The 13490-nt window shown below is 54.0% G+C and overlaps 4 protein-coding genes across 4 annotated transcripts; 2 read left to right on the top strand and 2 right to left on the bottom strand.

The window, feature by feature from the left end:
• Positions 1-1004: 1004 nt before the first annotated feature.
• On the bottom strand, positions 1005-3716 carry LTR77_003429 (uncharacterized protein; the record flags this gene model as incomplete). Its single annotated transcript, XM_064800686.1, has 2 exons — positions 1005-3494; positions 3549-3716. The coding sequence occupies 2 exons, from the start codon at positions 3714-3716 to the stop codon at positions 1005-1007; spliced, it is 2658 nt and encodes an 885-aa protein (XP_064660637.1).
• A 638-nt stretch (positions 3717-4354) lies between these two features.
• LTR77_003428 (uncharacterized protein) lies at positions 4355-6607 on the bottom strand (the record flags this gene model as incomplete). Its single annotated transcript, XM_064800685.1, has 2 exons — positions 4355-4975; positions 5033-6607. 2 exons carry the CDS (start codon positions 6605-6607, stop codon positions 4355-4357), a joined length of 2196 nt encoding a protein of 731 aa, XP_064660636.1.
• Positions 6608-8384: 1777 nt separating this feature from the next.
• On the top strand, positions 8385-10880 carry CAC2 (Chromatin assembly factor 1 subunit; the record flags this gene model as incomplete). The annotated part of the gene is made up of 4 exons (XM_064800684.1): positions 8385-8504; positions 8559-8661; positions 8711-8950; positions 9007-10880. 4 exons carry the CDS (start codon positions 8385-8387, stop codon positions 10878-10880), a joined length of 2337 nt encoding a protein of 778 aa, XP_064660635.1.
• A 628-nt stretch (positions 10881-11508) lies between these two features.
• Positions 11509-13202, top strand: LTR77_003426 (uncharacterized protein; the record flags this gene model as incomplete). The annotated part of the gene is made up of 2 exons (XM_064800683.1): positions 11509-12057; positions 12111-13202. The coding sequence occupies 2 exons, from the start codon at positions 11509-11511 to the stop codon at positions 13200-13202; spliced, it is 1641 nt and encodes a 546-aa protein (XP_064660634.1).
• Positions 13203-13490: the final 288 nt, after the last annotated feature.

The following is a 13490-nucleotide window of genomic DNA, read 5'->3' as shown; positions in this document are numbered from 1 at the left end:
GGCTCCATCCGCAAGGCCTCAGCAATTGCACACTTGAACGTATTGTTGACTGAATGACACGTTGCAAGCGCACACCGAGTTGGGTAACCGTTGCATCTGCGCTCTGGCAGATTGGAGTCGATAGAAAGCAAAGGTCTGTTTAGGACGGTACTGACCGCTCTGAGGTCACGCGCAAAGCACTATAAGAAAAGTAGGCTAAGTAGAGAACTAGAACTAGTGCCCTGATCGTGTGCCTACCTTAAACTTATTAAGCGTACCAGGCAGTGACAATTCAGCCAGCGGTCAGCAAGCAAGAATGATGATGTGTTCGTGAGGTCAGTCGCCGTTGTGCGACGAAACACACAGAAGTGTACGCAAGTGCTGTTGGTCTGCTCCTACCACACACATTTCCGAGATCGAGTGTCTCGTGAATATACCCAGATGACCTACCGCGCTTATTGGCCACCACGGATCGACCTTGCAGCTGCCGTGCGACTCGTCAGCGTACACCCGAGCCAGATCTTTAAGGCTTCTTGAGTTAACAGAGCCGAGCGATGCCAGATCTCATCAGAGTCGTCTTCTTCTAGGCCCCTAGCCTCGGACGATGTGGTGACCATACGGGATTTCTTGATGACTGCTGGGTCGTACTGAAAACGTCTGTCCGTGGTGCTTTGTCGTCTGCAGTTGCTCGGAGTGAGTGCGATGACGGCGCAGGCGAGGGTCAGGCTGTCATCTGAGGCAGTCACTCGCAGCCGCAGAGCCTTGAGAACCAATGGCTGGCTCCACTTGTGCCTGGCTGCCGGCCACGGTTCCAGTTCCGCCGTTAGCGTGGAAGATGAAGTCGGAAAGTTTGACATGTGAAAGTCGGCGGGGTGGGGAGGAAGAAGAAAAAACCGGGAAGCCAAGCAAAGAAAGTGCTGGGACAGTCACGTGCTGGGCTCATGAACTTCGGACGGAACATGAACTCATTGGCTCGTACATCGTCATCCATCATGCTATCATGGAACAGACGTCCACCACGACTGCTATACCGCTCCACTACCCCTCGCCTGCACAACCAGTAGGCTGGCCCCGACACCGCTCCCCAGAACAGCATCAGCCATCGAGCCCAGACAGCTCGCATCGCCGGTACCCTGATGCACACCTCTACCTGCAATGACAATGTCCCCGCCATTCCTGGGGTTCTGGCCAACTTCCGCTGCAATCCGAGCAACAGCATCCTGTACCGGTGTTGATGACGCTGCGGCCGTGTCAAAGATCACTCTATTCTGAAGCTCAGCAGCCAAGGACCGCTGGATTGTAGCAAAGAGCGCAGTGTCGTCTTCAGATGAGAACGTCCTTTGGAGGTCCGGTTGCACACCCTTTGGCGACACGGACTGCTCAGTATGCTCTGCGCTCCCACTTGAGGGAAAGTGCGCAATGGTGGCAGTGACCTCCGGGTTCTCGGCGAGCTGCAGAAGCAGCCTGAGTGCAACTCGTCCATCTGCACCACCAAAGTACGGCAGAAAAATATGGTGACTTCGATCGGACTTTGGGAGTGCTGTTAAGTGCTCGCGATGGCCGCTCCGCATGCTCCGAGCACTTACACGTCTTGTCAGTTCGTGTGGTCTCTGCTTGAGACTTCCGCTGAAACCCTTGTTGATAAAGACTGCAGTGTTGCAACGGGCGCTATTCAGTGCTTTCCCGACAAAGTTCGAGTAAGAATCGCTGGCCAGCTTCTGCTGCTCACTGTCCTTGGAGATGGTTTGCGCTTCACTCATGCTGCCTGTTTCGCTCCATGGCAGAACGAGTAAATCCGAACCCTCTTCGGCCGCTCTTGAGACGAGGTGTTCGGCGTAAGAGTTCTCTGGGACGATTGACACCTCGCCAGACACTGCTAGGTTGTACAGCTGACCCAAGACTCTGAACGTGTTTAGTACTGGATCGAAGGCGCTATACTCGTCAACTTCGGCCACTTTCATCACTGTTGAGCTACGCTCTGTGAGCTCGACAAGACGAACTCCATGGACTTCGACCGGCCTTTTCCTCTCGTTAATCAAAATGGGAGGATCTACTTGCCCACCATTCTCTTGAGTGGTAAGTTGAGGGTGCCTGCGAATGGGAACATCCGGCTGCCTGCCTCCGAGGAGCGAAAGGAAGGCCAGCATGGTCGGCATGTTATCCAAGCGAAGGTAGATTACAAGGCTCTTAACCCTTGATGACTCCAGCTTCTCCTTTGTGATTCCGTCCTCTTCCAATCCCGTGCCGGCGTCATTCAACGGAGCTCCAGTATCCCAATCGATCTCGCCTCGCTTCCATGCCTCAAGCTTTCGTTGATACCAAGGTGGATACAGCGCTGCTGTGAGAGGCGTTGTAGCAAAGGTAGTGACCAGAGCCATGACCACGAAGATGGTGAACGTCCTGGTGCTCAGGATCTTCGCCTGAAGCCCGATATTGAGCACGATCAGCTCGACGAGACCTTTGCAAGACATCAGAGCGCCAATGCTGAACGACTCTCTCCAGACCAGCCCGTTCAATCGAGCAGCTAGCGAGCAGCCTACGAATTTGGCGCAGAAGGCGACGCATATTACGCCGATGACATATGCCCAAGTGATGCCGGTGTCCAGCAGTCCCAGGTTGGTTGAAAGACCAGAGAGAGTGAAGTACAGCGGTAGGAACAAAGCACCGACCAAATCTTCTACTTTCTCCGTGACTTTGATTGCGAACCCGCCTTGATGTGGGCAGATCAAGCCCATCATGAACGCTCCGAAGATGGGATGTACACCAATCACACCAGTGAAGAATGCGCTGCCCAGGGCTAGTAGCAACGTCAGAGCAATAACGCCTTGACTGGGTCCATCCTGGAGAGCTCTCGTTCGCTGTAGGACCCATACAAAGGCTGGTCGGACGGCGAAGGCGAGGAACAGCGCATATCCAAGGCAAGTGAGCAGGACCCAGAGAGCTGTCAGACCGCTCCCAGCATTCACCAGCGCCACGCATAAAGCCAGAAGGATCCAGCCGATTACATCGTTTCCCACGCCAGCGGAGAGCACAATGACACCCACAGGCGTCGACAGCAGTTTCAGCTCGGTCAGGATACGGCAGAGGACCGGGAATGCTGTAATCGCCATGGCAATACCGATGAACAGCATGTAGGTCCCGAAGGCGATCGGCTCAAGGCCTTCCTCGTCCCTGAATTCGTGGTACAGACCCCAAGATATCGCACATCCGAGTCCGAATGGTAAGGCCATGCCCGCGACTCCCACACTGATCGCAAGCTTCCAGTTGCTGACGAAGTATCGCAAGTCGACTTCCAGCCCCACAATGAACAGGAACAGCACCAGACCAAGATTTGCGACCAAGCTGAGGTTTGGGATCGATTCGGTTGGAAAGATGGCATCTGTGAAGCCTGGGATACGGCCCATGATCGAAGGCCCGAGGATGACGCCTCCTATCACTTCAGCAATTACACGAGGTTGTCGGAGGAGGGATAGCGGGTAGTGTAGGAGACGGCAGAATATGATGATGATGCCGGCCTGTTGAGGGTTAGCAGGAGTATGATTTGAGCGGTACAGAGCAAGCAGACAGACCTGTATGATGAAAAGAATGACAGGGCTATTAGGACTATAATCTGTCGGGTTCATTCCGTCCAAAATTCCCCCCTGCTCCGGCGCTCTGGCAGTACTTGCAGCGGTTGCGCTGGTGGTCGTCAGAGTCGTCGTGACCACATCGGTCACCGTCGTCGTTAACGTCGCCATGATTATGAGGTCCGCCTCTCGGCGTATACAGCCTGGAGGTTCGTTCAAGCTTGTAGATGGTGCAGATGTCAAGGAGAAGTCAAATTGCAGGACGCAGAGATGGTGAAGTCGACGAAAGGACAGGGATGTGGATAGCCAAGGGTGAGACTGGACATGAGCTTGTCACGCACCCCATATCGCGGCTTGGACGAGATGGTAGTCGTAGAAGCACGACATCGAGAGATGCGAGATGCGAGGGTCTAGACCTCGTCTCCTTGGCCCGCCTCACCGTCTCGCTCAGCATTCCTGTGGCTTTCCCCAGACGACCTCCACATCATTATTTGCAAACTCTTACTTCGTGACTTGAGAAGCTGAGACGGATGCTGCGTCCCCAATTGATATCTCGTGATCAGCATGTGGATGGAGGGCTTCCTGCAGCTATACCGCTCTTAGCGCTGGTGAAACTGGAAAGGGTCTTCTTGCGGCGCTCGTGGCGCAATCACGAAAATCCTCCCGGCTCATGTTGACGGTCCTAGCCTTTGAACTTGCCGGCGCAGACACGAGGAGACAGACTTTGGAAGTTCGGGGCTTGAGCGCATTTTCACTGCCTTTCTTTGAGCAAGACGGCCTTGTGCACTCCGTACGATAAGCTCATGTCATCAATCCGACGCTGGACTAGGTGGCAACGACTCATTCGCCCACCTGACAGGCTCCTCACCAAGGACAAAATCCAGCCTGCCACCGTTGGCGAAGACATCCTCCCAAGTGACCCAGCTCTGGTCCCAGGCTTTTTCGTTGACCTTCAAATTTTGCACGTAGTACGCTGTCTCCCTGTTTCCTCCCTTCGATGTGATAGTCAACGTCTTTCCGCCTTCGAGATCAACCACTAGATGCTCGAACCACGGCGAGCCGATGAGAAACGTCGTCTGGCCAGTAATAGGATACAACCCGATCATATTCCACAAGAGCCATGTCTGCATGGCTCCCGCGTCGCTATTTCCTGGCAGACCACTCTTACCGGCGTTGTAGTACGACAACGCTGCATGTCTGGAGTATTTGACTGAAAGATCCTGTCTGCCAGCGAAATTGAACAGGTACGGTGTGGTGAATGCTGGCTCATTGCCTGGATTAAAGATTGTGCTGCCGTATGCCTCGTTTTCCTCTCGAATGTCGGGCTTGAAGAAGGTCTCCAGGCGCTCTACGAACGTCTCAGGCCCCCCAGAAAGAGAGATGAGATGGTAGATGTCGTGGTGGGCGTTGAACGAGTACGACCATGGTACCTGGATTGCGGCAGTTGTCAGCAAGCTTTCTGGGGCTGGAGCGAAGTTGATACTCACATCTTCATAATACGGAGAGTCCCAGTAGCAGTCCCCACATTGCAGTGGATCGTATGGGTACTCGAAGCTGTTGTTCTTGAATCCTGCTTCCTTTGCGTATCTCGGAACCATGAAGCCAGAAAAGCCCAAACTCTTCTGCTTCGGGTTCCAATGATTTCTCCAATTTCGCGAACGCTCGATGTACTTCTTATGGTCCTTCTTCAACCCCAGCCCTTGAGCGACCTGCGAGACGCTGAAGTCGTTGACAGCGTACTCGACAGCTCTCGAAACCGCTCTGGTGAAGTTGGGAGCAATATAACCGAACTCTTTCCAATCCGGCAGCGCTCCTCTGCCCTCTTTTGTGCTTGCATCGGGAGCGACTGGATCATGGTTGTTCGGCGGTGTGACTTCGGCATCCCTCTTCACGGCAGCATATCCATCATCCCAGTTGACCTGCCCTCGGACACCCTTGACGTAGGCGTCAGCAAGCACGTTATCAGCGTTGCTACCGCCCTGCGTCTTGCCGTTGAAGTTTGAGGACCGCGCATCTGGTAGCCAGCCTTCGTGTCGCCAGGTGTCGATCAGCGAGCGAATGATCTCTTCGTACGCTGTTGGTTGGAGAACTTGCCACAGCGATGTGGAGCAGCGGAACAGGTCCCAGAATGTGAAAAAGTCATCGTAATACGGCTCTGTTGAATCCCAAAGTGGGTTCTCTCCGGTGCGGTTGGATGGCAGCAAGTTCATGCCGTAAAGGTACGAGTATAGCTGGGAAAGGACCGTCGTGTTGGTTTCGGTTGTGGTGACTTTTTGGAACAGCTGTTGATTCCATTTGGCTTGTGCCTTCTTGACAAGAGCTTGAATCTTGGTGCCTTTGGGTATCTCGGCTGCTACGTTGTTGCAGGCTTTCTCCGTTGAGATGAAGGATATGCCCACTCGAGATGTCACATTCTTGGCATCGAAAGTGAAGACGCCGCCTTGTCTGTACGTTCCGTTTGTTAAAGAGGTTTGGTCATACGTGGTCAAGCTCTCGTTATGGCCGGTAAAAGTCCGCATTCGTTTTGGTCTCTGATTGAAGTGGCCGCAAAAGTAGATTGTCCAGTCTGGCGCAATGTTCCACCCGTTGTTATATATGCCGCTTCCAGTATACCCGTCCTTGGTAAGCTCAAAACTGCCGCCGGCGTAGCCTTGACCCCAGCCCAAGCCCCGAAAGGATGGCAGAACATGCGAGACGTCGACTACAATCGAGTTCTCCCCAGCAGGGAAGCTGTATTTGTACATCCCCGCATGAGCGGTAGCCGCAAGTTCGACATCGATCCCGTTCGCCAAAGATGACTTGTAGTATCCGACTTCAGCTGTGTCGTTGATAGTGCGGTTCTGACCTAGGTCCAAGAGGGGGTTCTTGAAATTTCCGGACAGGGGCATCTGATTGACGACGCCATACTTGGGAGCTCCTCCGGTGCCAGACTCGTGCATCATTGAGAAGCCCCAGATTTGGCCAGAAGGTAGGTAGCCGCTGTAGGCGTCCGTTGTGCCGTCCTCGACGTCCGGTCCGAGTTTGACCATTGAATGTGGTTCGGGCACGACGCCGGGGAACATGTTGCCGCCGTTTTCGGTTCCGAGGCTGGGTGGTCAGTAGTGTAGTGGAGGAGAAGGGCTGGAGTGCTTACAATAAATTGACATATTGGGTGTAGTCTTTTGCCTTTCCTGCTGCAGCTGTTGATAGGAAGCTGCTATATAGTAAAAAGAAGAACCGCATGGCTTTGGTCAAGGAAACGGACAGATGAGAGCATCAAAAGTGGTCGTATAGATGTCCTGGTAAGAGGCAAGAAAAGCAGGATTTATTCACCGCCAACGTTGTGGACAGAGTGAAGGGACGTAGGAATTATTACTGTCGTGAACGAAACGAAGTGCACGGCGACCGAAACGATCGTCGTTCGGTGTTGAAGACCACGGGTTGCGGCCAACGGGCGTTATTGGCCGGCGGAGGGGCAAAACTCATAACCCGAGGTCTCTATACAAACAAACCCCTCAAGACAAGCCGCCTTAGAAGGGAGAGATAGAAGATCGTTGTGAGATCGATGGAAGACAAAAGAGATCGTTGTAGGGTCGATGTGGGACAAAAAGATTGTTGTAGATGCCTGTGACATCTGGGAGCTCCCCATCACTGCGGAGACTGTTAGAGATTTTTCTAGCAGCCAATGAGGATGTGTATACTGACGGGAATCGAACCCTGGTCTCCCGCGTTTCTTGTCACGATTGATGACACTGGAAAGGTATTAGTTGATGATCAGATGCTGAGAGGACGAGGGGATCACGTGCAGCGGAAATCATCCAGTCGGTTGTTAGCTTTGACCAATCTCATTGGAAGAAGGAGAAGCGTACGACCACTAGACTGCGGCGAACAGTTAGCAGCTAATCAAATTGAGTGGACTGTTGATGTGAACGCACCCAATGAGGAATGAGGACATCATGTGATGTGATGAAAGCAGGTTTTCAAATTGCCGTATATCATAGCTATGTGATAGCTGAGTCAGCGTTGTTCATATGGACAGGACGGCAGACTTGCGATCACAGTTCTACATTGACATTACGCTGTCGACCTTGGGTCGGTCTTCGATGGATCGGAACCGTCGAGGCTTGGGGAAAGAACCACAGTCTCCTGGGAAAGGGAATTGTTTCGAGATCTGGCAACGATGGATATCGTGCCATGGGCCATCGACTCGCCGCGGTCTTAACAACTTTATTTCAATCCTTCTTCACCAAGCCGTCCGTCTCTTTCAACCGCACGCTGCGTATCAGCCTTCTGCGTACGTTGCCTCCGCATAGCTGTCCCCGTTTGCTTGCTTGTCTTTCCACAATCTTGCCAAAGCCTGCCATCACAGAGTTCATTCAAAGGTAATCCTCCACACATTCACGGAGAATTGTCTCCATATCAACTCCGAAGGAGGAGGTGAGGTCCACATTACGCGAGCTCGCGCGTCTAATCCTGCCCCGCGTTCCAGCCTAACCCAATCCAGACGGCTTTCGTGTAGCATAGACGGCTGGCTTCCTTCCACCAACGGCACCGAAAGACCTCCTTCCTCACTTCACCTTGCATACTGCTTCGACAACGCAGTGGAACGTACAGCCGGTCGCATGTGCCTACATCCAGCCAAGGATTGAAAGACCGAGTCGACCGTTCACGACCACACTTCGCGAAACACCGACCTCTTCCGCCCTCCTTCGACGCCGCTCCATTCACTCCTTCAGCGTCCATTGCTGCTCGTGGGAGAACAACAACTTTTCAGCAACCGCAATAACTTCTCGCCATCAATTGCACCATTTTGTCGACATCTACTGAACCTCCGGCCTCGAGCCAGCCAACACCGTCAAGATGAAAGCGGCACCTCTGTTAGTCGCCTGGCACGACGAGAACGCCCCAATCTACTCAGCCCACTTCGAGCCCCATGGCAAAGGCAGGTTGGCGACTGCAGGCGGCGACAACCATGTCCGGGTAGGCACCCCACGGTAAACAGAACCACGCACTCCAAGCTGATAACTGTCTCAGATATGGAAGGTCGAGACCAATGGAGACGAAAGGAAGGTCACTTACTTGTCCACTTTGAAAAGACATACACAAGCTGTCAATGTCGTCCGGTGGTGTCCAAGGGGTATTTATAAGCTATCTTTCTCGAACTGGGTTCTACTGACCCCTCCCAGGCGAGCTACTTGCAACAGCTGGAGACGACGGCAATGTCCTGGTGTGGACGCCCGCTGATGGTTCTGCCCAGACGAGCTTCGGAGAAGATGCACAAGAGGATGTAGAATTCTGGCGGGTCAAGACAATGTGCCGGTCGAACAGCGGAAGCGAAATCTACGACTTAGCATGGTCTCCTGATGGCACATATTTCGTGACGGGCAGCATGGACAATGTTGCGACGATATACAACGCCAGCAATGGTTAGCACCAGATTCCCTCAAGAAGCGTACGGGGATGGCCCACTAACATCACGCAGGCCATACTGTACGACAAATAGCAGAGCACAACCACTACGTCCAGGGCGTTGCTTGGGACCCACTCAACGAATTTGTGGCTACGCAGTCCTCAGACCGATCAGTACACATCTACACCCTCAAGACGAAAGACGGCCAATTCTCCTTAGATCCACACAATAGAGTCACCAAGATGGACCTACCTGGCCGCCGAATATCGTCCAACAGCCCAGCTCCACCAGATCTCACCAACCACCGAGCTTCCTTCATGCAGGACGCTTTCGCCGATGCGGTAGGCTCGCCGCGGCCTTCAGCTCCGGACACTCCTCAGTCTCTGGCTCTACCAATGAACCCACCACCAACCTCACACAGCCGAAGATCATCCTTCGGATCTCAAGCTGGTCAAAGTCACAGACGATCGGTCTCACCCAGCCCATCGACCATGCCGCTCCCCGCAGTCATGCCTTCTGCCTCACCCAGCTTATCCGGTGGTCTTGGCCCTGGATTCAGGAACGCTCCAATCTACGCCAATGAAACATTTACCTCCTTCTTCCGCCGGCTGACATTCACCCCCGACGGAAGCCTCCTTCTCACTCCAGCCGGTCAATACAAGACTTTCGGTCCCGGTGGCGACCACACCAAGGACGATACTATCAACACAGTCTACATCTACACCCGAGCCGGCCTGAATAAGCCTCCCGTCGCCTATCTACCTGGGCACAAGAAGCCTTCAATAGCAGTGCGCTGCTCACCAATCTACTACAGTCTCCGGGGCAGTAGCAGCGAGACCAAGGAAATCGCAATCGATACAAGGCATCCAGACGAAGATATTCCATCGTTGCCGGGACCAGCAATGCCAGCCAAGCCACCCACCTCACACTCCAGCATGGATCCTCCACCTCTCAAATCGGCTCCTTCGCCGTCCCCAGGCGTGGCTTCGATGGCATCGCCACGGCAGCCAGTCGATTCGGAAGCATCCACACCGGCACCGCCAGCGGGACCCACACCAGCATTCAGCTTACCTTACCGGATCATCTACGCTGTCGCGACGCAAGATGCTGTCCATGTGTATGACACCCAGCAACAGAAGCCTTTGTGTGTCGTCAGCAATCTGCATTACTCTACCTTCACCGACCTGACATGGTCTGGCGATGGCAACACACTGCTTATGACATCTTCTGACGGATTCTGCTCTGCGCTTACTTTCGCACCCGGTGAGCTTGGGAGCGTACACCACCCGCCTGCTGGTACAAGGCATACACCTACGCCCATTGCAGTGGCCCAGGCCAATTCGGCTGCCCCATCACCACAAGCGACGCCAACCGCAGCCGGCCACGAAAAGCAACCCTCTTTGACCTCGGTTCCCCGACAAGCGTCGATTACCAGCAATGCATTGCCAGGCGGACCATCGCCGTTGCCGTTCTCAACGGACCGACAACAACGACCTGCCTCACCCGCCCGCAGCATGTCCGCATCGAGCATGGGCACGGAAAGCAGCTTCGCACGTGTGCCTGACCAAAACGCACATCCCGGCAACAACCCAACACCACAAATGAGTGCGATGCCGCCAGTCGCTGCAGGTGGTATGCCACTCTTTACCCCGCCGCAGACACCTGGTCACCATGCGAATGGATCCACTAACAGCGTGCCAGGCTTGGTTCCAGCTGGAATGAAGCGGGAGAGCAACGTCAGTGTCGAGTCTGCAGCTACTGCTGCCAGCAATGTCGCAGCAGGAGTCAAGCGCGAGAGCGTTGCTTCTGGGACAGGTGAAGATGTGGAAGAGAGGGCGAAGAAGAGGAGGATAGCGCCGACTCTTGTGTCCGGCGGAGATGCCTCAGCGGGATCCACTGTACCGACTGAGCGTCCTGGGCCGCCGTCTGGTACCGGAGGCGAGTGAAGGATGTTTTCATTGCATTTGTCGATCGAATAGTACTTTAAGCAGGGTGTTGGGACGGGATACCACCACGGAGGATACAGCATATGCCGCGGTCAGCGAGTGTTCAGCGCATGCCCAGTCATGCTATCGTGTCCAAGCAAGCCAGATAGTAGACTGCTTATTCAATGATTTTTGAAGACAACCCGAAAGCTCTCCATCAGCATTATCGTCCGCAAGATCGTGCTTGCTTCTGAGCTTCGTCCAACAACCTTCCTCTTTCGTTCTAGCGCTCTGTTCCTCCTTCCGCTTTCTGACGACCTCAGTTCTCGGTCACACTTCACGATTGGCCTCCTCAAGCATGACGACTCCACCTCCCACCAGGACTTTGCGCCTACATCTCTCGTCGCTGACACCCACTCCAGCGGCATCACCATGGCCGATAGGACCTCCGACGCAGGTACGGCATACTAACACCACTTAGGCTGCTCGATCATGACATTCAAGCTTCGCCTTATCTAGCTTTCAGATCTGCAATGAGTATATTACGGTAGGCAAGTCCTTTCCCTCCGACGTCTCTTCATTCTTACTCTATCTTCCCTCTGTCTTATCACTGCGCGGCGCTCGACCAAGAGCTGGAAGACCGCCCAAGATGCGCACATTCTCCTTCCTCACGCTTTTGAGCGCTGTCAGCTCTGTGACGTCCCTCTCCATCCCGCCTTACACTGGTACAAGCATCAAAGGCATACCATTCCCTTCACTCGTAGACGTCGACCTCGAGGAGCTCGTCACCGGCCTCGAAAGCGGCCTCTTCACCTCGGTCGATCTGGTCAATGCTTACGAGCAGCGTATCCTAGAAGTCAACAGCACGCTACACGTTGTCACGGAGCTTAATCCAGATGCGAGAGCTATTGCGAAGCAAGCGGACGCCCTGCGAGGCAATGGAACGATCCTGAGCCCGCTTCATGGGATTCCAATCTTGATCAAGAACAACATCGCCACTGATGATTTGATGAACAACACTGCTGGCTCTTTTGCGTTGCTGGGCGCGAAAGTGCCGCGGGACTCGACTATTGCTGCGAAGTTGAGGAAGGCTGGTGCGATTATCTTGGGCAAGACGAACTTGAGTCAGTGGGCGAACTTCAGGTCGTTCAATAGTAGTAACGGGTGGTCGGCGTATGGCGGGCAGACTTTCGGTGCTGTGAGTTTAGCCTCTGGCCTGAATCGATGCGTATGGAAACTGACATTTAATAGTACTACCCTGGTCAAGACCCCAGCGGCTCCTCATCTGGTTCTGGTGTATCAAGCTCGATTGGCCTTGCGCTTGCTGCGCTTGGATCAGAGACTTCTGGGTCCATTCTCAGTCCAGCTGATGTCAACAATTTGGTCGGTATCAAGCCCACTGTGGGTCTCGTGAGTCGATACCTCGTCATTCCAATTTCAGAGCACCAAGACACCGTCGGTCCTATGGCGAGATCGGTCAAGGACGCAGCGTACGTGCTTCAAGCCATCGCTGGCGAGGATAAGAACGACAACTACACCTCTGCCATCCCCGGACCCATTCCCGACTACGTCTCTGCTTGCGATTACAGCGCGTTCTCCGGTGCCAGAATCGGCGTTGCGAGGAACGTCCTCGACATCTGGGGCAGGTACACGGACAAGCCTGTCATCGATGCGTTCAATTCAGCAGTGCAACAGATCGAAGGCGCCGGCGCAACGATCGTTGATGCCAACTTCACCGCTTTCGAGCAATGGCAGAGTGACGGCAACGGAACGCTCGTGCTCAACGCGGATTTCTTGACGAATGCTGCGACTTACTTCTCCGAACTCTCCGTGAACCCGAATGGCATCGAGAACGTTGCAGATCTTCAGCAATTCACGCACGACTTCCCAGCGGAGAAATGGCCGAAGCGCGATACGCTGCAGTGGAAGACGGCGCTGAAGCAGTTCAACAACACTTCTCCCAAGTTCTGGCCCGCGTATCAAGCGAACCTCTTCTATGGAGGTGAAGGCGGAATCCTCGGGGCATTGAAGCGCACAAATACTTCTGCTGTACTCTTGCCTACCCAGCTGAGTCCATCAATCCCAGCGCTCGTTGGAAGTCCCGTCGTCACTGTGCCAATGGGCTTCTACCCAAGCAACTGGACCGTAGCGATGAACGAGTTCGGCAATCTGGTCTCCACGGGCCCGAATCTGCCTTTCGGATTGTCTTTCATGGGACCAAAGTTCTCCGAGGCAGATCTGATCGGATATGCGTATGCTTATGAGCAGCGGACGATGCATCGGAATCAGATCTCGCCGTATCTGGTGCCGAATATTGAGATTGCGAATGTGGTGAAGACATGACTGCATGGACGGGGGGAAACGGGTATGTGTACAAAGGACTGGGTAGATAGATGTGACTTGTTCGAGGAGTGGCCGAGGGTGTTGAACGAAAGAGGAACGCCGACAAGGAAGGGCTGGTGGCAGGGTCTAAGGGAGAGAGGGGCAGATATTGTTGACAAAATGGCGATGGAGAAGACATAGCATGGCGAATAGGTAATCTATAGTGATGTGAAATGATAGACTGTCTCGACGTCGTTGCAATGAACTTGACCCTGAACGCGCACGGACATTGTGGGCTCCTTCCGCATT

The sequence above is a fragment of the Saxophila tyrrhenica genome, assembly GCF_035928015.1.
Source record: "Saxophila tyrrhenica strain CCFEE 5935 chromosome Unknown scaffold_5, whole genome shotgun sequence".
NCBI classification, from domain to species: Eukaryota; Fungi; Ascomycota; class Dothideomycetes; order Mycosphaerellales; family Extremaceae; genus Saxophila; species Saxophila tyrrhenica.
Note: the sequence above shows the minus strand (reverse complement) of the source record. Positions and strands in the feature narration are given on the sequence as shown.